General features: G+C 41.7%; 1 protein-coding gene across 1 annotated transcript in view; it reads left to right on the plus strand.

Annotated features, from left to right (window-relative positions):
• Positions 1 to 13,592: 13,592 nt before the first annotated feature.
• Positions 13,593 to 23,284, plus strand: part of Bend4 (BEN domain containing 4) — a 28,820-nt gene continuing 19,128 nt past the window's right edge. Inside the window, exons 1-2 of the mRNA XM_026385201.1 lie at positions 13,593 to 14,085; positions 21,527 to 22,093. Of these exons, the coding sequence (XP_026240986.1) occupies positions 13,593 to 14,085; positions 21,527 to 22,093 (1,060 nt within the window). The remainder of the gene's footprint in view (positions 14,086 to 21,526; positions 22,094 to 23,284) is intronic.

Below are 23,284 nucleotides of genomic sequence, written 5' to 3' on the forward strand. Positions count from 1 at the left end.
TAAGAAAAAGAGGATCTCTTTCAACTCGACTCCATTAGAAAACAAATCTATATTTGAAACCAGATCTGTGTTCTTGGTAATCTAGAATGCCTACAGTCATTTCAAGACTGAAAACACACGTCCCCCACAGGTTTAAAGGATGGGCTCCCGAGGCAGGGTTCATCACCAAGGGGCCTGTACCTTCTCTTAGGAATTCATGGATGACCTTCCTTTAGAAGTCTGGAGACCCACTTGAACATTTAAAAAAATAAGTGAAAACTAGGTTTTTCTCATTAAAAGTAAAGCAACCTTAGAAAAGCTATTGTCATGCATATTAGAGAAAAGACATGGCCTGCTTCACAGAGAGCGGTGCTCAGAGAGCAGTCAGGTCTGTTTGTGCAGGTGTATCCGTCTGTGAACAAACAAGTCCGGATCAATCCTCCTAAATTTCACCGTCTAGAACAGAGAGATAGCAAAGCATAAAAATCATCTGAGTCTCACTTCTGACATTCATGATTGTCTGCCTTTGTCCTTTCATTTTCCCCTTACAATTTCACAGAAGGTTTTGGACTTGATTTAGGGAATATTTTTTATCCCACAGAAATGGCTTTTATTAAATGTTGAAAGAGATGCTATTAGTTCACTCGGTCTCAAAGATGCAGGAGCGAGCAGACGCTTTTGTCTACCCAGCATCCCTTGCTTAGGGAGTCACTTCTCCTTCATATGTAGTTCTGGGGTGCCCTGTGGCCCAGGCCATCCATAAAAGGACCCTCTTGCCTAGGCAATAATGACTGGTTCAGGGATGGCCTGTGACAGCTCTTTCTAAGATGGATTTTAATCTGGAAAGATAAGTGGCTACTGGAAGCCATCATACCTACAAATAAAAAGATGAGATTCAGATGGAAAGAGAAAAATTCTGGAATCAGTGAGATTCCAATCATTTCCAATCCTGAGGACTAATTTCTACAGTTCTTTCTTCCTTCCTGTGAGATAGCTTAACATACTTCAGAGTTGGCCAATAAATTTCCTTTTTGCTTAATCTGGTTTGCATTAGATTCTGCCTCTCATAACCAAAAGAGTCATAATAGGAAAGACTAAAAGTTTGAATCACTGCCTTGACCTCTAAACAGAAGGCACCTGCCTAAGCTAAGTATATTTCTTCCTCTTAAAGAAGACTGAGTTTCTTTTATACCCAATAAATGTGTCATCTTGCAAGCCTCAGTCCTTTTTTGCATTAAATTCATTTCTTCCTTTTTTGGCTTTGCACTTGGCCCAGACTTCAGGAAAACATGACTGCTCTCTAAGTGTAGTAACTGTCTTTGGGGAGACCGAGAAATACCCTATTATGCTAAAAAAAAAAAAAAAAGGCAAAATGCTCAGGCATCTCTATAATGTTCTGGTCATCTAAGTGGTTATCTTGACACCAGGATGTGTTTGTACTAGGAACACTGCTGTCATTTCAAGCAGAGATTCTCAAGATAGCTGCATATTAAAATCACCTGAAGAGATTTTTAAAATACCCATGTCAAGGTCTCATCTGAGAGATTCTGTTTTAACTGGTCTTGAGAAGGGCTCAAATATAAGATTTTTCAAAATTCTCCCAGTCAAGGTTAAGACAAACCAGGTTAAGATTTGCTGATAAAAAACATGCTCATACGTGTCTTTAGAAATTCTTCCGAGTGACTCAACTAGAATAGTTTATACTCTGTCCACGTTTTTGGCGGTGAGGCTGGAAGAAGCATGGAGGTGTCAGCCCTAAGTTGCTGCCCTTCACCATTTGCTGGGATGTTCCTTAAAGCATACTGAATGCTTCTAGAGGCCTGACAGGAATGAACAAAGCTCTCTGTTCTTAATAGTCACTTGTACAACTGTCTGTGTTCTGTGGCCTCCCGAAAACCCATAGTTTGTGACCAAGTATGCATCAATTGTGCATTTTAAATTTTTCTGTCTATATTAAGTCAAACAAGTTCTGGAAGACCTGCTAAAGAGATGAAACGCTTGACTTTATTTATTTATTTATTTATTTATTTATTTTTGGTGGTGGTGGTTCTGATGCTGGGATTGAATCCAGGGACACTCTACCACTAACCATATCCCCAACCCTTTTTAAAAATTCTTTTTTATTTTGAGGCACAGTGTCACTAAGTGGCTTAGGGCCTCATTAAGTTGCTGAAGTTGGCTTCAAACTCGTGATCCTCCTGCTTCAGCCTCTCCAGTCACTGGAATTATAGCATTTGCCACTGTGCGTAGCAACTTGAACTTTTTGAAACAATTCTTTCCGGCTAACAAATGATCATATAACCTATATAGTATATGATGTAATGTATTAGTTTTCTAGGGCTGCAATAAGAAAGTACTAACAACTGGAGGGCTTCACAGAAATTTGGAGACAGAAACAGGCATCCAGGGAGAATGACATTTGAAGGTGAAGGCAGAGACTGAGATAATACTTCTAAAACGAAAGAACATCAGAGATTGGCAGCAAACCAAACAGCAGAAGGTAGGGAATAAGCATGGAACAGATTCTTTTTCACTGTCCTCAGAAGGAATCAACACCTTTTGGTTAGATCTTGGATTTTTTTTTTTTTTTTTGAGATGGCACATGTTGCTACGTTACTCAAGCAGGCATTCCTGTTTGCAGAGATCTTCCTGTTTCAGCCTCCCAAATAACAAGGACTATAGGCGTACACTACCACACCAGCTTGTACAATAAATCTCTGCTTAAGCCACTCCATTTGTGGCATTTCATTACAGAAGCCTTAGGAAACTAATATAGTCCCTCACAGAAAACAAGGGTCTAAGACTTTATAATCAGTTACCATTGATACCATACTGGTGGAGGAAAGTCTGAGAAGTTTGAAATAGTAAGTTAAAGAGTCATTGTTGATCTTTGTACAATTCCTGAAGTTTCTTACCAGCTAGTTTTTAGAGACAAAACTTTTTCCTGTCCCAGAAGACATATCCAAAAAGCTCAACAGTCTGCATACCACAAAAGTCAAATTATCACAACTCTTGCAGCAAAAAACATATTGTTGTGAATTTTTAAAAAAATGGTGCTTATAGAAGCTTTGTTAGTGTTAGATACAGTGGCACACACTTATAATCCCACCTATTTGGGAGTCTAAGGCAAAAGGATCAAAAGTTCGAGGCCAGCCTCAGCAACCTAGCAAGACCCTGTCTTAAAATAAAATTTTACAAAGGGCCACAGAAGTAGCTCAGTGATACAATGCTTGCCTAGCATGTGTGAGGCCCCCGGTTCAATCCCTGGTATCACAAAAGCAAACAAAAAGCCCAGAAGTTTCATTGGCAAACCATGAAATACTCTAGACAGCTAGAATACCAGACAAATCTAGTTGCTTTCTACTCAGGGACTAATGGCATGGATTCATTTATAAAAATTCCAGTAAAGCATATAATGTGTGCTATAAAACCTCACATTGCCAATTTTTTAAAATTTTATTTTTTTAAAAAAACTTTTAAACAACCTTATTTATATGTATTTATTTTTTAGTTGTAGTTGGACACAATACTTTTATTTTTTTGTATGTGGTGCTGAGGATCAAACCCAGGGCCTCACATGTGCTAGGCGAGTGCTCTACCACTGAGCCACAACCCCAGCCCCACGTTGCCAATTTTTAAGACTATTCCCCTGGCTTATTTCAGACACATCTCCATGGAAATTAGTCATCCTGTGGAACTATAGAAAAAAAAACTTTGGTTTAAACACTAATGTTAGAACTGATCATTCCCTATCATGCTACAATATTTACAGACAGAAAGTTAAGAAAAGGCAGAATGGACATCAATCTTACTGGTGGAAACTGCAAACTTTTTAAAGACTAAATTTCAAGAGTTTGACTACTTGTTAACTGAATCTTCTCAATTTTCTCTTATTGACTGTTTTCTTTTTTTCTTTCTGGCTTTAATATCCAATTTCATTCTCTTAGACATCTCAAGGTCATACTTTTGTCCACAGAGCTTTCAGCAGTTTGGGAAGAATATATTCCTTTAGGAACTGGAGAAAAGTAAAAAATAAGGGATAAAAGATTAACTTTATAAAACCCAACAAAGTATATTTGTTACTTGGGTTAAACAGAAAAAAATTTGAGTTAAATTCTTTCATGATTTGCTTTGTGACTATGGGGAAATTTCTTCAATTCTTTGTTCTTTGGTTCTCTTCACTTGAAGGGAAAGAGCCCCAACATCAAAATATTGGAAGTGTCGTGGACAAATAAACTAATTCATTATCAAGACCCCAATTAGAAACTGATGGTTAATCCTGGTACGTCTGCTGGAGCCAATGGGAAAGAGATACTCTCTTTCCACATAGATAACAAATGGTGGTGAGCACAACAAAAGAACAGATTGGAAGAGAATGAACCAACACACAGAAAATAGAAAGTGAGAATGAGGAAGTAGATAACTGATAATATGATATGAACATCCACGCCTGCTTAGCACCAGATACACCTCTAGTCTTCATGATGATATGAGGCATAAGCACCTTTTATGCTTAAGTCCTTTGAGTTGGTGTCTGTCATTTACTTCTAAAAAGAGTCTTAATGAGGCTGGGCACAGTGGCACCCGCCTGTAATCCCAGCAACATGGATGAATGAGGCAGAAGGATTGCAAGTTTGAGACTAGCTGAGAAACTCAACAATCCTGTCTCCAAATAACAAACAAAAACAGCTAGGAATGTAGCTCAGTGGTAAAGCAGGCCTGGGTTCAATCTCCAGTATGGGGGAGGGGAAGCCCTATTGAATCTAGGATTCTATTAGTGAAAATAATAATAATAATAATAATAATAATATCAAAGATGAGTGTCCCTTTCTATTCTTTAAAAGATGTATTCACTCTGAAAATGTTCTAGAAACCTTTATGAGAAAGAAAGAAAGAAAACTATTATATATTTCACTTCCAAAGAGAGGATGGGAGGGGATTAGGTTTTCCTCTTAGCCCCAAGGGTCCACAGTTGTGTTAGCATATTTGCAGCCATCTTCCTTCCCCCACCCCCACTTTATGAGTACTGTTCTTATTCCCAAGAAATAGAAACTAGCCTGAGATAAAACCTACTGGTCTGGAGACTGCCTGTCTCTTCCTGTTCTCTCATTGAGAGATAAGAGACAACTTACTGGCCCCTGAGATGCGGATGTACTGGTTTCCCAGTTCTCTCCTTGAGAAGATAAAGGGAGATCAGGGGATGTTCAGTCAGTCAAGACTAAACCTGCCCTTGGTGCCTGATCATGATTCTAGCCTGTAAAGGGTAACATTCAAGGGAGAGTTGCTGCTGCTTTCCCTCTCTTTGTGTATCCTGAAGTTAAACCCACTTCTTATCCCAGGTGTGTATGTGTGATCAGTTCTGCACCACTTTTCTTTCAAGTTGGAGGAAGCAAATAATTAAATTTGGGTTCAAAACAAAGACAGACTTTTCAGTGTTCAGGGTTATATGATGGAACAGAGTATATTCCACCGAAGTTCACTTCTTTCTATCATGATTCCTGCTACACTGGTCTTAGCTCCCATCAGGATTGCTGCCAGAGCCCCCTAAAGTCACACTGAATCAATGTTCATTGATCCTCTACAATATGCTAGGTACTATTCTAGATGCTGTGAGCTCAGTAGAGGACAAACAGACAAAACTCTCTGACCTTGGGGAGATCACACTCTTATCAGGGGAAGCAATTCATAAACAAATAGAGGGCAGAACCTGACAGTCCCAGGATAGTGCTAGGTGGGAAAGGAGATAAATGTGGGTGTAGGAGGAGGGACAGGGTTACACCTGTACACGGGGTGATCAGCAAAGGCCTCACCAAGAAAAGGATACTGGAGCAGACCAGGAGATGAGGGAAAGAGATTTGCAGGTATCTGGGGACAATATTTCAAACAGAAGGACTACTGAGAGGGAAGTATTTTGGGCCTGTTCTAGGAGAACATAGAGGCTAGCTTCAGCCTTACTGGTCTCACTGGTATAAAAGCTGGAGGGAGTGGGTAGAAAGATGGAGTTCTGAGAGGCAAGGGGTGGCTGCAGAGCATGAGGGTCAAGTTACAACTGTGACTCTGCATTTTGCTCTAAGGGGGAAGAAGGCAATGAAAAGTGGAGTGGAAACATGATTATATTTTAAAAGGTTCTTTTGGCTGCTGTTTTTAAAATAAATTGTCTCCTAGTTGTCAATCTGATCTGATCCTCTAGAGCTCATTGTCCACAAGGCAAAGAATCTTTTGAAACACATGGAATGACCCAGCAATACATTCTTAGATATTTATTCCCAGAAAAATAAACCACACACACACACACAAAAAAAAAAAAATCCTGCACATGATTTATTATTCAGAGTAGCTATATTTATAATAGCCCCAAACTGGAAACAACCAGAATGTCCTTCCTACAAATTTAGTTATCAACCTGTGGTATATCCACACTACTAAGTAGTAGAAAGGAACAAACTATTGATACATGACAAACAAGGATGGCTCTCAAGGGCACTAAACTAAGAGAAAAATCTGAGAAGATCACTTATTGCACGATTCCACTTACTTCACTAGTCACATAAGACATACCCAGGAGAAGAAGTGGACGAAGGGGCCAGGTGGAGTCGGACACACCTCTAATCCCAGTGACCTGGGAGTATCGCAGGATCATCACAAATTCAAGGCCAGACAGGGTAATTTAGTGAGACTCCATGTCAAAATTAATAATAAAAAGGGCTGGGGATATAGCTCAGTGGTAGCGTACTCCTGGGTTCAATCCCCAGCATGTAAGAAAAAAAAAATGGGTGGAGGTTACCTGGGACCTCTCAGTGCTATCTTTGCAAACTCTTGTGAATCTATTTCAAAATAAAGAGTTCTTTTTAGAAAAGCACTGCAGAAAAGAAATGGTGTTTCAACAAAACTCTGCACAGTCTACATGTCACCTGCTTCTACTCTTTCATTCTTTGAACTGTTTTGATAACTTTCAATGTTTAAAAAACTGATAGACATGCAAATTGTTGTGTCTGGTAGAGGGTTCCTTGCCCCCTGTGCCCCCTCCCCCCTGGAAAATCCATTAACACATTCAAGTCAACATTCCATTACTTACACCAACTAGTGATTTCCTTTGAACACTACCAGGGCACTGAGTAAGCTAAGTAAAATCTTCAACATGTGCTCATTTTTATGTTTGTCTGAGAGTCATGATTTTATCTTTCTGAAAATTATCTTTTAAGAATCTGGTTATGTTACTCCCCAGCTTAACCACCTCCATGGTTAGGATGAATTCCAAACATTTCCTGGTTTGATACAGAGGGTTGGCCCAGCCTGCCCCTCAGGTCTCCCTCCCCTGCTCCCACCTTATGGCTCTGGTTAACTGGTGGTCCCTTGGCCTGCACTGCTCTTCTCACAGATGATTTTTTCTCACCCATGAACTCTCAGTTCAACTGACCCACCTCAGACAGGTCTTCTCAGCCACTCTATTAAAAGGAACATACCCACCCTAATTTTTAGATAATATTTGTATCTATCCAAAATAATAATGTTAAGTTCGTTATTAGCCTATTTGTTTATTATCTGCTCCCACCTCACCCCCAATCCTGTAATAGTAGGACCTTGGAATCTGGTTCACCATTGTAAAGTCCCTCATTGCTTAGAAAGGCACCTAGCACATAGAAAACAATTAATGTTGAGTGTCTGGATATAAACACCAGGGGAAATGATGCTTCTGGAGCAAGTGAGATCCCTATCACTGGACGTACTCAAGTATGATTTGTATAACCACTGGACAGGGTCATTGAAAAGCTATGGTTATAGGCTTGGTTACAAGACTTAAAAACTGGTAAATTCCTTTCTAGTCCTGTGTTTATGATTCTATGGCCACCACACCTCTTTGCTATGCAATAGGAAAAGCAAAGGAGTATTCCTTAGTCATTTTCCACTGATAGTATGCACACTCCTGTTCCTCCTGCAATATCATCTCAGCATTAAAATGTTGAAGCTAATCAGACATTTAATTTCAAAGTGGAAGGTCATTATCTTGTCACAAAATTTTATTCCAATTACTTTTTTTCTATTATATGAAATGAATTAAAAGTAGCACAAAACATTGGGAGATCAAACAGTCAATCAGAAGCTCATTAAATATCATTGAAATTGGTGCAATAAAAAGCATTTCCCATGGCTGAGTTATTATTTAAAGGCTATATTCTGGATGGCTTAAGGAGTTGACATGCTGCCAATCAAAAAATCACCCTGTCCATAAATAGCCCCTTGGCTTTTAAAAGTTCACAATCTTTTTTTTTTTTGAGATAAGAGTAAAATATCTAAAAAGACTTAAAGCATGAGTATAATTACCATCCTATCAGCCCCTGTGAGACCCCCCCCCCAAAAGAAGGTATTGGCAAAGTCACCAACTGATAATTTAGACTACAATTTAGAGCAAGATGTTTACAGAGTGCTACCAGTAATTTTATAAATGCTTTAATACATTACATTCGCACCAAAGTGTTGCAAAATAACAACTCTGCTTTAAAGTAAATCAGAAAATAGTTTATTCTGAGCCAGATATGAGTGATGATGGCCAAAGAACACAGATTTAAGTTACCCTGAATGACATGTTCCATCCTGGAAGAGGTTACATGAACTTTCGTCGCCATGGTGCAAAAATGTGTTTACCAAATGCATTTATGGGGGTGTCAGGCAGGCAGGCTACAGCAAAGCAGGGAAAGCTCTTCTATAGTTTTTGGATGTTACAACTTATCTTAGGGTTGGTGGACAGCAGGGTTCTACTAAGCTTAGGGACACTTTCATAGAGTTTTACCTGGTACCACAGGTCAGACAAATGGACATTAAGAAGACTAAGACAGCCCAAGATAATTTTGGCTCTTGACCTGCAACATTCCATCTCTCCATAATCATGATGTTCTACTAAGTCAAGATCAAATGGTCTGCAGGATCTTTAATATAGATGTGGCTTCTTCAGAGAACTTCAGCCCCACACATTTTTATATACTCAGTTATGTCCAATCTCAGGCAGGAAGGAGTGGTCAGTTACAATTTCAAATTGGGTACAATTCCACATTTGGAATAAATCCCACTTTATTTTCTAAAGAGTGATTACTCTCTGCTTCATTTTTCTATGGACCCAGACAGGTAACTGTCCACAGAAGGATCTGAAAGCTTTCCAGTTCTGGGGGTCTCTGAGGAGGCCTGTTCCCATGGCTCCACTAGGCATTGCCCTAGTAGGGGCTCTCTGGTGGCTCGGGCCCTCTGACAAGTCTCTGTCTGGGCCCCCAGGCTGCCTAATATGTCTTTTGAAATCCCGGGAGAAGCCATGATGGCCACATGGCTGTGTTCTCTGCGTATCTGCAGAGCCAGCACAATATGGATGCCCCTGAAGCCTACTGCTGTGCCCTCCATGAGCTGCACCTGGACCCACCGGAGCCATGCCTGGGGTGGCTGAGGTATGCTTCACCGGGATGTGGAAACAGTGGCCCAACATGGATGGCTCTGGATAGCTGAGGTCATACAGACACCCCTCTGGAAAACTTGCCTTCAAAGTCCCAGCTAGCCTCCAAGATCTCTGAAATGCCTTCAGGGTCATTGCCCCAGTATCTTGATCAATAGAACCTGGCTGCCTTCAGATTCATATTAATCTCTTTAGCAAAGGGTCATTCGGCCACAACCTTAGTATTTTCTCCTGTATATGCCTTTTCATTCTATACAGGGACAGACTGTACATTTCCAAAAGTTTCTGCTCTGCTTTTTTAATTACAAATTCTGTCTTTAAATCATTTCTCTCCTTTCGGTTTACTGCAAGCTGCCACAAGAAGCCATGCAGCACCTTGAATGCTTTGCTGTTTAGCTAATTCTTCTGTCAGATATCCTAGCTCACTGCTTTTCAACTATGCATTCCACAACCCCTGAGGACACAATTCCACTGAATTCTCTGCGCCAGCATAACAGGAATAGCCTTTACACCAGTTTCTAACACCGTGCTCCTTGCTTCCCTCTGAGACCTCATCAGAATGACCTTTACCATCCACATTTCTACCAGCATTTTCATCAAAACTACTTAAAGTTATCTCTAAGAAGTTCTACGGGTTAGGGATGTGGCTCAAGCGGTAGCACGCTCCTCTGGCATGCTCGGGGCGCTGGGTTCAATCCTCAACACCACATAAAAATAAAAAAATAAAGATATTGTGTCTACCTAAAGCTAAAAAATAAATATTAAAAAAAGATTTAAAAAAAAAGAAGTTCTATACTTTCCCTATAAGTCTTTTCTTCTGAGCTCACTGGAATCATCCTTAATACTTGATTCATAGCAACCTTGGCTCTTTCTAGTCTTTTCTTCCAAATTCTTCCAGCCAATGCCAATTACCCAGTTCCAAAGCAATTTCCACACTTTCAGGTAATTGTTATAGTAACAGTCCCACCTCTCATTATTTATTTTTTTTTGTCTTAGTCTGTTTTGTGCTGCTATAAAAGAATACCACAGATTGGACAATTTATAAAGAAATGATATTTATTTCATACAGTTCTAGAGGCTGAGAAACCAAGATTGATGGGCCACATCTGGTTAGCACCTTCTTACTGCATTAAAAACATGGCGGAAGGCATCGCCTGGCTAGCAAAAATGAGAGATCAAACTCACAGCCTCAAGTTCTTTTATAATTGGCCTTAACTCATTCATAAGAGTGGAGCCCTCACCACCTACCTATATGTGCCCCCCTCCCCCCCCCTGCTTTTCAACACTGTTGCATTAAGGATTAAGTTTTCAACACACGCTTTTGGGGAGGCACCCAAACCAGAACAACCACTAAATTTGAGCATTTAGTTTTATAGAATTGACTACTTTTTCCGCCCCATAGTACTAGAGGTTGAACCCAAGGACACTCTACCACTAAGCTGCATTCCCAGACCCTTTAATATATTTATAATATTTATTTTTTAGTTGTAGGTGGACCGAATACCTTTACTTTATTTTTATGTGGTGCTGAGGATGGAACCCAGTGCCTCGCGGGTGCTAGGCAAGTGCTCTCCCACTGAGCCACAACCCCACTCCCTCCCCTTTACTATTTATTTTTGAGACAGGGTCTTTCTAAGTTGCTGAAGCTGGCCTTGAACTAGTGATCCTCCTTCTTTAGCCTCCTGAGTCACTGGGATTATAAACCTAATGAAATGACCACTTTCTGATGTCAAGGATGGATGGTTCCTTTGGTTGGTAAAATATAACAACAGTATTCCCAACTGTCTTATCTAAATGGTGAGGAAGGCATTAAATAAAAATACCTAAGAAGAAGAGAAAGACCCCAGGTATAGAAAATCATTTCTTCAGTAGAAATACTGAAGAATTTCTCCCCTCCTCACCTCCTCACCTCAATTTCTTTTAAAAAGTCAGGACTTACCAGCAAATTATCTGGGAGTAAAGAGGGAGGGAGACATTTCAATGTAAAATTCAGAACTGCTGTATAGAAAGGCAAGTATGGGGAGGCTTGTTATCATTTATTTCCTCCAGTATATCATTCAATTTCAGCTGTCTCATGTCTCAGAAACAGCTCCCCATTTCTCACTTATGTACCTAAGAAACATCTCTCTGGCATCTCATTCTCTCTCTCTGTCTTTCAACAGCATTTCATTATTTCTTAACTGTCCCTCTTATGCTCATCTCCCTTTTTCCTAGTGATCCACGTGTCCTCATTTAGCAGTTTTCAGAAGCTAGGGAGAAACGTTGCAAATAATGTTAAATATGATTAATATCTTGAATTCCTTGAAATATGACATGCATGAGTTACAATGAAACCTCTTTTATTTCCCCATGAAATGCTTTTGCATAATGAGAAAGAAAATGTCCTCTATGCCCTAATCAGCCCTGACAGTTCCTGGACTCCCAAATACTTTTATTTATGGCATTATTTATTTCATCTCTAATAAATGGGGGGGCAGCACCATCTGAGGAGCCTGCAGCAGAGAAGGAAACACTCTAGGGTGGAGGAATAAAAAAACTGAACTGGCAAAGAGGAGAGAGGCTTCCAAAGGAAGGCAGTTCTGGAAAATAGGAAGCCAAAATAGTTAGGGGTCCCCGCCCTAACTACTGGACCCCAGAAGAAGAAAATGGGTCACTTCCCCAAGATTATAAAGACAGCTCTGAAAAGGAAACTAACTTCAGAGTGAAGAGATGGGGGTCATACATTAAGGTGCATGAGGAACTCTGCCCAGGATAATGAAGACTAAAGGCTGGAAACCACACTTGGGGCGGGGGTTCTGATACTGTCCAGGAAAAAAAGGATGAACTGAGATAGGAATGTAGTCTGCTCCAAAGAGTGCCTTGGAGAAACCAAGTCCCTTCTCAATATTTAAGACATCTGTTGTCCATGGGGATTCTTCTTCAAATTATTGAGATCTCCTGTCATTCTAACAACTACTGAAATTGGGTGATCTCCAGAACCCTGGCCCTATGGCACCAGTTGCTGTGACCAGTCAAGTAACTGGACAATTCTGGGAGTGAGATTCCTCAGGCCACCTTGGTCCTGCAAATATAAATATAAATAAAATATATATGTATACACACAGATATGTACATACAACGTTGTTAAAAATACTCATGGACCCAAAAGGAATTGTCAGCCACTCCCCCGCCCTTTTAACTGCACAATTTACTTGCTGTAATAGTTAAGAGCTGGATTTAAAATGACTTGTATATATCCCTGCAACTAAGTCACACACTCCTGAGTTGAAGTTTCTGACCAGGGTGTTCCTTTCAACCTCAGTATTCTCATCTGTAGAATGGGAGTAAATTGTGGCTTTAGGCACTCTTCGTGGGCTCCACAGGGTACAAATGAAATAATGTGAAAGCACCTCGCCCTGTGGACTTCTATGATCAACTGAAGTTCAGAAGCCAACAGCCTGGTGCAAGCAGGACCCTGTGGCCGCACAAACCGCGACCTGAGCCAAGACTATCAAGATGTTCTTTTCGAAAGGTTGGGGGAGGAATTTCAGTTCGTAGGCACTCCGTGTACTCTACACACGCACTCTGGCGACCCCGCCCTAACTACTAGGTACCACCCCCTCAGTGCAACTCCGAGAGTTGGAGGTCACGCAGGGGGGCGCCAGGAGCTCATTACGGAAGCGAGACCCGGGCCGGCAGCAGCAGACGCCTCGGGTCCACATCTGGAGCTCCAAAGTCTCACCCTGGCCAGGACCCGGGTCCCCACCTTTTTCACCTGCGACCGGGACACTCCCCAGGTCTCCGCTCCCCCCTTCCCTTCCCCCTCCCCCCTTTCCCTGGTCTTAGGCGCCGACCGCGCGGGCAGACCCGCGGCGGCGGCGGCGGCGCCAGGCCCCGCCCCCGCCCCCATTATCATTAGCAGATATTACCCTAAACACTTGCTCTTCACCTCCTTTCTCCCTCCAGGCATTGGCGAGGCGGCCTGTCAATCAGCGCTCGGGCGGCAGCCCCCCGCGCGGGGGCTCGGAGATGCCAGCCTCAGCGACAGGCGGCGGCGGCGGCGGCCACGGCACAGACACACACCCTCCCACACGCGCGCACAGGGGCAGAGCCGGCTGGCTGGCGGCGGAGGCACCCTCGGAGCCCGGCGCGGGGCAGGGAGGGGACGTGCGACGGGAGACCGGCCCTGAGGCGCGGAATGGAGGAGGAGATGCAGCCGGCGGAGGAGGGGCCCAGCGTCCCCAAAATCTACAAGCAGCGCAGCCCCTACAGCGTCCTCAAGACGTTCCCCAGCAAGAGACCGGCGCTGGCCAAGCGCTACGACAGACCCACCCTGGTGGAGCTGCCGCACGTGCGGCCGCCCCCGCCGCCCCCGCCGCCCTTCGCGCCGCACGCCGCCGTCTCCATCAGCAGCAGCGAGCCGCCGCCGCCGCCGCCGCAGCAGTTCCAGGCGCAGAGTTCCTACCCCCCCGGGCCCGGCCGGGCCGCCGCCGCCGCCGCCTCGTCGTCGTCGCCGTCCTGCACGCCCGCCGCGTCCCAGGGCCACCTGAGGACTCCGGCCCCGCCCGCGGCCCCCGCCGCCTCGTCGTCGTCGTCCTTCGCCGCCGTCGTCAGGTACGGCCCCGGCCCGGCAGCGGCCGCGGGCAGCAGCAGCGCGGGTAGCGACGGCGCCAGCCTGGAGCTCAGCGCAGGTACCAACTCTTGGGCGCAACTTTCCTTCCCGCCACGGTCGTGGGAGGGGAGGGACCCGGGCAGGAGAAGCTGGGGACCGCCGACACTCTCCCGCGCGCCCCAGTGTGTGTGACTGAGGAGACCGGGGAGCGTCCGAACGCTCCCTGGAGGCCTCCCATGCGCCCCACTCTTGGGCAGCAACTTCTGGAAGATTCCCCGGCGCCGCCGCGTCCCGGGTTTACGACGGCGCGCGCTCTTAACAGGTGGCTTGGCGGCTCCGTTGCTCGGTCGGGGACGGGGGTGGGAGCCAGATGTCCTAGGGTAACAGGAGCAACTGCTTGGGGACAGCCTGGGGCTGCTCGGGTGGCTCCGCTGAGGCTCCCTTTCTTTACCCTCCGCTTCTTCACTTTATCCTTCCACTTCTTCCCTTTTCACTCCCTCCCGCCTCCATTTGTTTTTCCTTCTGTTTTTTTTTTTTTTTCTCTCGCCTTTTCTCCCTCTGTTTGGTGCAGTCTGCCCCTGTCGCTGTCCCCTTCGGCTATTTCTTGTGCTCGGTGTTTCTTTTTTTCTTCTTCTTTCTTTCTTTTTTATTTTTTTTTCCTGTGCGCTCGTGCTTCTGCGCGCGCTGTCTCTGCGGGCCCTTCCCTGTCCACCCCATCGTCCCAGCCGTGGCTGTGAGACACCTGATCCTCCGCTCCAGCCTCGCGGTGGTCCTGGAGTTCGACCTTCCAGTGGATTCAGGTGTTTGGGCGCCCGGGGGGTGTTCTCGCTGTTCTCCCCAGCTCCGGGCATGCGGGTCCAGGCTGCTCACGTCGTTGTTCCCTACCTTGTCACTCGTTATCCCCCCTCCCCCACCATGAGACTGTCAGCGCTGATTTCCTCTGGAGCACCTCGGCTCCAGCCCTGCAGAAATTCCTCTGCACCCCTCCTAGAGCCCGAATCTCCTCTCTTTAATCCGGAGTCTACACCCCACACCCAGAGCTAGCGGGTGCTGCCCCGCTGTTGGGAGGGACAGGCGCTGTTGGGAGGCCACGGCCTGGGCCTGCACCCAAGGGTGCTCTGTGCTCCCTGAAGACGCAGCCACGTTTATGGACTCGTGAGAACTTAAAAGTTCCTGCTCAGGCCTTTTATGGCACTTTAGAACCCCTCCTCCCATTCTATATTTCAGTGAATTTGTCTTTTTTTTTTCCTAAATGAAAATAGAAGAGTATTGTCTCTAAATGAGTTATAGATGCCTGTGCTAAGTGTTCTGCTGTTTGTCAATATTTTGACACATGAAGGATTGGTTTTGAAAAAGAAAATCTAATTATAGGTTACCGTGAAGACTAGTTCTGTCACAACCCTCACTGATGTGGAGATGTTTGACGGCGTTGAGTGGGGTTCTTATGTGGGCTTCCTTGTTGTTTGTGAGGTTTTTTGTTTTTGATTTTAGTTGCTGTTGGCCCAGTATTCTATTGTGGTATTACAATTCATCCTTAGGCTGCTTGTGGGCGTCCTTTTTCCCCATTTCTCTTATGTTTTCTCCCTTATTAAGGTTAATATTCTTTTTTCAGAGTTTGGAGTCTGAGTCTTAAATTCTACCTCTTGTTGGTGTCCTCATTTATACTCCAGCTCAGCATTCTTTTTACTTTATGTTTTCCAGCAATTTGGGTCCTTTCCCCATTTTCTATATTTTGCATACTCCTTTGCATAACCTTGGTTTCACCGTGTCCACTGAGGTTTCCCCCTCTTTTATCTGCCTGGTTCAGTCTTTTATCTTCCCTTGCTTTCTCCTTTCAGGCTTTGCTATCTTCCAATCTTTTAATTCCCTTAATACACTATAAATCTACACCTTCTCATTCCTATTTTCATCCATTGTGTAAATTTGTTTTTTCCTGCCACTGTTCCTGTATTGTTTTTTCTTCTTCTTCTTCTTTTTTTTTTTTTTTTTTCCATTCAGCAGTCACTTGTGGTCCTTTCCATGAAACCTCCCTGCTCTGGAAGTTTCTCTTGCTTTCTTTTCTTCATGTGAGGGTTTCGGGAGGTTTTTTTGTATGTTTGTTTGTTGTTGTTGTTGTTGTTTTTTGTAGTTCCCACCTTCTCATCTTGTCTAAAGTGTTTGCTTTCAGTGTTTCTTCTAGTGTCCATTTAGTTTATTGTCTCTGTCTCCAGATAGAAATCAACATCACTGAATCTAAAGGTGTGAGAGGTTATTTATATATATCTATATTTTTATCTATCTATCTATCTATCTATATATCTTCCCATACTACCTTTTATTCACAAGGCTATTAAAAAAAAAGAAAGGAAGAAAAACAAGAACAAGTTTTTAAACAGAGAGGTAAGGTTGATACCATGAGGACTAGATGCCTAGTGCTTGTTAGAAGGATAGGAAGTGGATGGTAGATTTTTTTCTGTGCAGTATGGAGATGGTCTGAGTGCAAAAGGGAAAAAAAAGCCATTGGACTAGACACCATGGATTGTGGTCATAGTATTAATCATTGATGGACAAAGCCATCTCTCAACAGCACAGTGATGCAAGTGACCATCAGAGGGACAGCCAGCAGAAGAGCTGATTGGTTCTTTGAGGAACTAATGGTTCCACTTTGAACCAATGAGCTCATATGCACGCCACAGCCATTTAAATACATGGGGTGGGGGTGGTGCTTTGCCTGTTGCACCCTCACTAAAGTGTATTTGCAGTGTCTTAGGCCACCTAGCAAACTGAAAATTGTCAAAACATCAACTGGATGAAGCGAGTCTAGTAGAAAAGAGGCACAACGGACCATCCAGGGCAAATGCAGTGAAAAGATGAAAGGGTTGAAGTGAATCTTATTTCCCATTAAGAGCCACAAGTCATTAAAAAGAAAAATATGTGATTAAAAATAGAATTTTTCAATATTCTTATAAAATCATGTGAAGAGTATAATTTTCCTTAAAAGGGGTATTACACTATGGTTTTAAAAGCACATTTTTCCTCTGTGGGAGGCTTAGAGTTAAAATCCACGTAGATCTTGATATGCAGCCTAAATTTGGCATCAGGAAATGGGAAATTGCATCTTTAAGCAGAGTACAATCAAAAATGAATTACAATAAATCCTATATAATTGCATAGGTCATTCTCTTTAATGAGATTTTATTAACCTGACTGTCAAGCTTTTGAGTCAGGCAGATATTTTATCTTCTTCAACTGATAAAAGTGTCAGCTATAAACCACCATATAAATATTCATAAATCTACACATCTGTGGCAGCCTATCAGCATCATTCTTTTGGACATTAAAAGCATTCTAATTACTTTCTGTCTAGCAGAGCTGAAATGCTGCCTGTTATAGTATGTGCTTGGCAGGCATGATTGCTTTTGTTTGCCATCACAAATAGCAGCATCCTATTTTATATACCGATGGTCCAGAAAATATTCAGGGATTGACTGAGCAGGATGAATATTAGGAAGCACCATCTGGTTTTGATAGCACCGGGTATATTAACTCATCTGTTAATTTTTGACACATCATTGATTTATTTATTTAGAAAAATTGCATCCTGTTTTGCTGTGTTGATGTTTGCCATTATGAAAAAAAATTGGATGGCATTTTTTTAAAAGACATCATTCATTGATTTAAGACAAGGATGATGCTTCCAAAGCTTTCATTTCTGCTATTTTCTATGCCATGATGTCCTCTCTTAAAAAGAAGTTAAATTAACGTTTTATGGAAATCAACTATTAGAAATCCTTTTGGTAGTTATAATATGTGGATACATGGTAGTAGGTCACAAAAAATTCTGCTTCTGCATTTTAATATTAATATATTTCACCCTTCGCTGGGCTAAAATCAAAAGGTTACCACTAATCTTGAGTACTGTGATCTCCTTCATAGAAACAGAATTCTCTTGGGAACCTGCCGTGATGGGCACATTCCATTCAAGGCTTTCCTTACAAAGAAGGACATTAGTAAAGTAGGGAGACTGTTTGATTGCCTACTTCCCATCCCTCTTCTTAGTCATTTATCAGATTTAGGATGGATTAAACCACCTAAATGCAGAAGAATTTCAAGAAATGAATTTTTTAATTAAAAAAATAATCAGGGGTTTAGATTTTGGAATCAGACTAGGCATAATTTGCAGCATGATATTATCTCCCAACAGGCTGCAAAATAAATTAGAAGTGGTCATTTTACAGTGCTTTGTGATTGTGATTTATTAACATTTCATGCTGCTTTATTTAGGGAAGTTGGGGATAAAATAGACAATTTTAAAGCCTCCTTATAAACTGTTGAATTTGTACTTCACTGCTATCCCTGTGTGTGGAGCATTCCATGACTAGGGGGAAAAAAAGTTAAAACACATGTTAACACTTTACTCAATTAAGAATCATGGATCAGTAGCCATTCATTTGTGTTCAAATGAAAACAAAACTTTTCTCCATTTCTTAGTGATAATGTGCTATGCCTAGTACTTGGATTTCTAATTATATTCTGTCTAGAAAGCTAAAATATTGCTGACTGCAATATGTATTAAGTGGAAAGAGTTGCTATTTTCCCTCACCAAGTGTAATGCAATATATTTCATCATGGCTTTCATGTATCAATGTTAAAATAGAAAATAGTATTCAAATATTTCAAGGTACTAAAGAGGGAAAAAATTCAACTTTAAGGGTGTATGATTGCTATTTTTGTATATTTCAATTCTAAGAACAAATTCAGAATGAAGCATTTTAAGAACTGCAGGCAAGAACTATTTTATGATTGTAGCTATTCTCTGATATTCTGAGTGCACTTTAATAGATTATCTTCATAATGTAGTATATTACATAATGATTTTTTCTCAGCATGTTATGAGTTTATCCTTCAATTAAGAAAACAAATCACGCTTGTCCCTAAGTCAGATTTTTTCCCCTTAAAATCTATGCTGTAATGTGATTCATCAATATGATTAAAACTACTGAGTGTTCTCTAGGACACTGAACAAATATAATCGAGCAGCTCTTTCTAGGCAGTTCTATTTTAGCCTTTCCTTGCGTATTTGTCCCTTTCATCAAGGTTATGTTAAAGGTGTATAGGCTGTAAATCAATTGGGACTATGCTGATTAAAATGCAAACAGTAAATACAACTTCAAGTCTAGAATGGGATTATAGGATTAAAATGAATGAAAACTGCTCTTGTGCTAGAATTGAACATTCCCAATCAATATCATCCTTTGATTTTACTAATAAAAGAATAAAAACTAGGAAGTGAAAAAATGAGAATAAAACATCTTAAACCTCCCCACTTGTATGGTTCGGCTGTTTACTTTCATGTTTTTGGTGGTTTTCTTTTTTTGTTTGTTTGTTTAGGTCATTGTAATGAAATGGCATCAAAGTATTTGTGTGACTCAGGACCAAAAAGCAGGCCTTATATCATGTATTGAATAATTAAAAATCTTGAATCAGATGTTAAGTAAAATACATTCTCTTCACCTGTCTTGACAAATAACACCTTTATAATGACCAGGTTTGATTTTGGGATTTTTAGCCAACCATGACCACCTCTTCTGACTCCCAGCTTCATCTTGCACTCAGAAGTACATCATATACACACAGTTCATGCTTCCAAGCTCTAGCTGCTATCCCTCTGTAGGTAGATGGCTGAGGGCACAGGCTCCCCAAGCAGTTAGAGTAGGGAATTCTTAATCTTGTACCTTACAACAGGGAGAAGACTGGCTGGAGGAGGAGGGTCAGGGCAGAGATTCATAGTACTGTTCCTAAGAGTAAGGAAGTGCTGTCCCAAGAAGTAAACAGCCCTGTGGGCTGCCAAAGGTGGTCTTGCAACCCCCACCTCAGCCAAGTAAATCTGAGAATGCTATAAACTGAGGTCCTCTACATGTTTACAAGAGTCCTACCTCAGTATTTCTTGAGACATTGAGTTGATCCTCCCACCCCAGTACAGCCTGTAATTGCTTCCTGAACAGAAAAGATCTGGGCTCTGATTTCTGACTTGGTATTTTTCTAAAGGATTCTGGAATGGTAGCATTGTATAGATGTGGGGTACATGAGGGATGCTTCCTGTGTGCCAGTCAACCATGTTGTGGGATTTTTATACACATTCTTATTAAATAGTTAGAACCAGGTTACTTGGACTCCTCTGTCTCCCCAATATCATAGTTACTTCACAAAAGAATGCTAAGGAAAAAAACCCGGGAGGAGGCACTGCACAGGGGTCTCTTGAAATGCAATTTCATTGGTCACATATCCTGGGTTTTCTAGAGGTTTTCTTACTGCAACTCTTCTGTCTTGTTGCCTGTAGAAGCACACAAGTATCTCAATATTTTTAATTTTGAAGGTCCCCTATCCTGGGAAAGAAAAAGGAATAGTCACCATTCTCAGAAGCAGCAAGTGGCTGTTTTACAAACAAGTATTACTGGCAGCTAAATTCTCTAGTGCTTTCCTTGTTGCCATTTTTCTGGGTAAGGAGAAGCTGAAGCATCCTCATACCACTGTATAAACTCTGGAAAGTGTCCCTGTCTGTGTTTATAATCACTTGTCTAGGTAGTAATGGGAAGAGAACCTTTCCAATGACATTTTCCAATAGGGTGAATACTCAAGAACCTTAGGCTGATGTTAAATAACACTATCATGATTTGGGGAGTTTTTCCTGTGTTTTGTAGGGAGTTGATTGGTTTCAGTTTACTTTTTGCTTTTCACTGCTTGACAGTTAATATGCTTTAGAATTCATGTATGTGGGCTACCTAGCACCCACGCCTTATGCCATTTGGGGAGATGTGACAATCAAATGAAAATGGCTCTGAGAAGAGGCACTCTTGGTTTTCAGATATATGGATCTTGGTCAGCCTAAACATTGGCCTTGACAAGAAATCCAAATTAGCAGGTAAATTTAGAGAAGGAATACTAAATAGAGAAGTTGAATGACACATGTGGTTTTGTTTTGTGCTCATTCTTTGCCTATAGACCCACTCTTTGTTTTATCTTAGATTTCTAGTGAGCTCTTCAAAAAGACTTATCTTTCTTCTCCAGTTTGCATCTGGGAGCTACATACTCTCGGCAGGGATTGTATCAGCTGATTAATAGCAAGGGCATAAGGGCACTCCAGAAATAGAAGTAATGATTGCTCTAAGCCCTCCTATCAATGAGGAATTGAGTCTGCAGTGGCCAGCTCCATTCATTAGAGTAAGGATATTAATGAAGCTGAAGGTGTGAGTGCAGACCTGTGCAGGCCAGTTAATGTGAGAGAGATAAATCTCTGTACGGTGCCCAGAATCATAGGCCAGCCATTGCTTAGAGTAAGAGACTGGAGGTGACTCATCAGGAACCTGCCAATCATAGAACAATAGGAATTTGTCCTGTTAACAGTGGATTCTCTGTGTCATCTGGTTTATGGCAGAGTAAAAATACATATTTTAATGGGCTTAAGTGTTAAAGTTGAGGACTTTTGTCTATTTGTTGTCTTAAGCTGTTGGTCACTGACATGTCTTTTTGTTTCATTTCAGAGAGTCGTATGATTTTGGATGCCTTTGCCCAGCAGTGCAGTCGAGTTCTTAGCCTCTTAAATTGTGGAGGAAAACTTCTGGACTCAAACCATTCTCAATCCATGATTTCTTGCGTAAAGCAGGAAGGCTCTAGTTATAATGAAAGACAGGAACAGTGTCACATTGGGAAAGGGGTCCACAGTCAGACTTCAGACAATGTAGACATAGAGATGCAATATATGCAAAGGAAACAACAAACTTCTGCCTTTTTAAGAGTTTTCACTGACTCCCTCCAAAATTACCTGCTCTCGGGGAGCTTTCCAACTCCAAACACCTCAACTATTAGTGAGTATGGCCACCTGGCCGATGTGGATCCTCTCTCCACCTCTCCCGTGCATACACTAGGTGGCTGGACCTCCCCAGCAACCTCTGAGTCCCATGGTCACCCATCATCTTCTACACTCCCGGAGGAGGAAGAGGAGGAGGAAGAAGAAGGCTACTGTCCCCGATGCCAAGAGCTAGAGCAGGAGGTTATTTCACTGCAACAAGAAAATGAAGAGCTCAGAAGGAAATTAGAAAGCATCCCAGGTATGCTTCCACATTACTTGCAGGACAACTGCAAATCTTACTCCTTTCCATTATTTACCACTCTTTGTATGCATAATGTGTATATGTGTAATTTTTTTAATTTTAAAATTATTTTTGGCCAGCAAAAGAAGAATTGGGAAAATAGGCATGATAAAGAGGTCTTTAGCCTACCCAGTGCCAAAGAAGTTTGGGGATGAGTCACTATACTATTTTGTCTTTGTTTCAGCTACAGTGCTTTGGGGTATAGACTTAAAGACCATATTCCTCATGAAAGGCATCTTTATCAGTCTTAAAATAATTCCTAGATGTGATTCCTTGACATTAAAGTAGGTCAAGTGCTGTGAGCCTGAGTTCCTTTCAAAAAAGTGGTCCTGTTGCTGTGGTTTTAAAGGCTTTGCCATTGCTAGAAATTACAGTGAAAATATCCGTTCAGAGGTGGACTGGAGTAGTACTGAACAAATCTCTTCTGTGCCATTAATTTCCCTTGCTTTTCTTATTAAGTTTCAGCAGGCATAGTCTCTTTTAGAATACAGACTCCCCCTTAAAGTTAATAAGAAACAGTAAACTAATAGGCCAAAGATAGAGCAGTAATTAAGCTGGCCCTAAACTATTTGTGTCTTGGTTAAACACTAGGCATCTACTGTCTCTTTAAAAAAAGACTAGATTTTCAGAGTAGTAGAATCGTCTGTATGCAGAGACCTTTTCCAAGTTGCTAAGTTGTTTTCAATTTTTGGAAAAGCGCTGATTTTACATTGATCTTTGAATTCTACTGTGTGCCTGGGACTTAGAAAAGACATTAAGATCATCAATAGAACAGTCTCTTCAAACTTTTAATCATGCAGCCCATGGATGGTAAATTTTGGAGTATGTACTTAACCAATCTACGCAGTCTGGCTAATTACATACATGAACTACTATACTATTTTATTATGGTCAAATAAAGCATATGTAATAAATTTTTAAAATTTGAAGGCTGACACATGCATGTAAACATAAGTTATGTTCACTTAACCTGGTATTTTTGTATCACCTATTTGGTATCTGATCTAGAAATAAAAGACATTAATAAAGTTCACACTTGTTTATTAGAACATCTAGAAGGCAAAAACAGAAATGAATGTTTAGAACTGCTAAATTAGAAATTCATCTTTCCACTCTTTTCATTTAAAAGAATTTCCCAAATAGAGCTGA

This window comes from Urocitellus parryii, chromosome 10 (genome assembly GCF_045843805.1).
Source record: "Urocitellus parryii isolate mUroPar1 chromosome 10, mUroPar1.hap1, whole genome shotgun sequence".
Classification (NCBI taxonomy): Eukaryota; Metazoa; Chordata; class Mammalia; order Rodentia; family Sciuridae; genus Urocitellus; species Urocitellus parryii.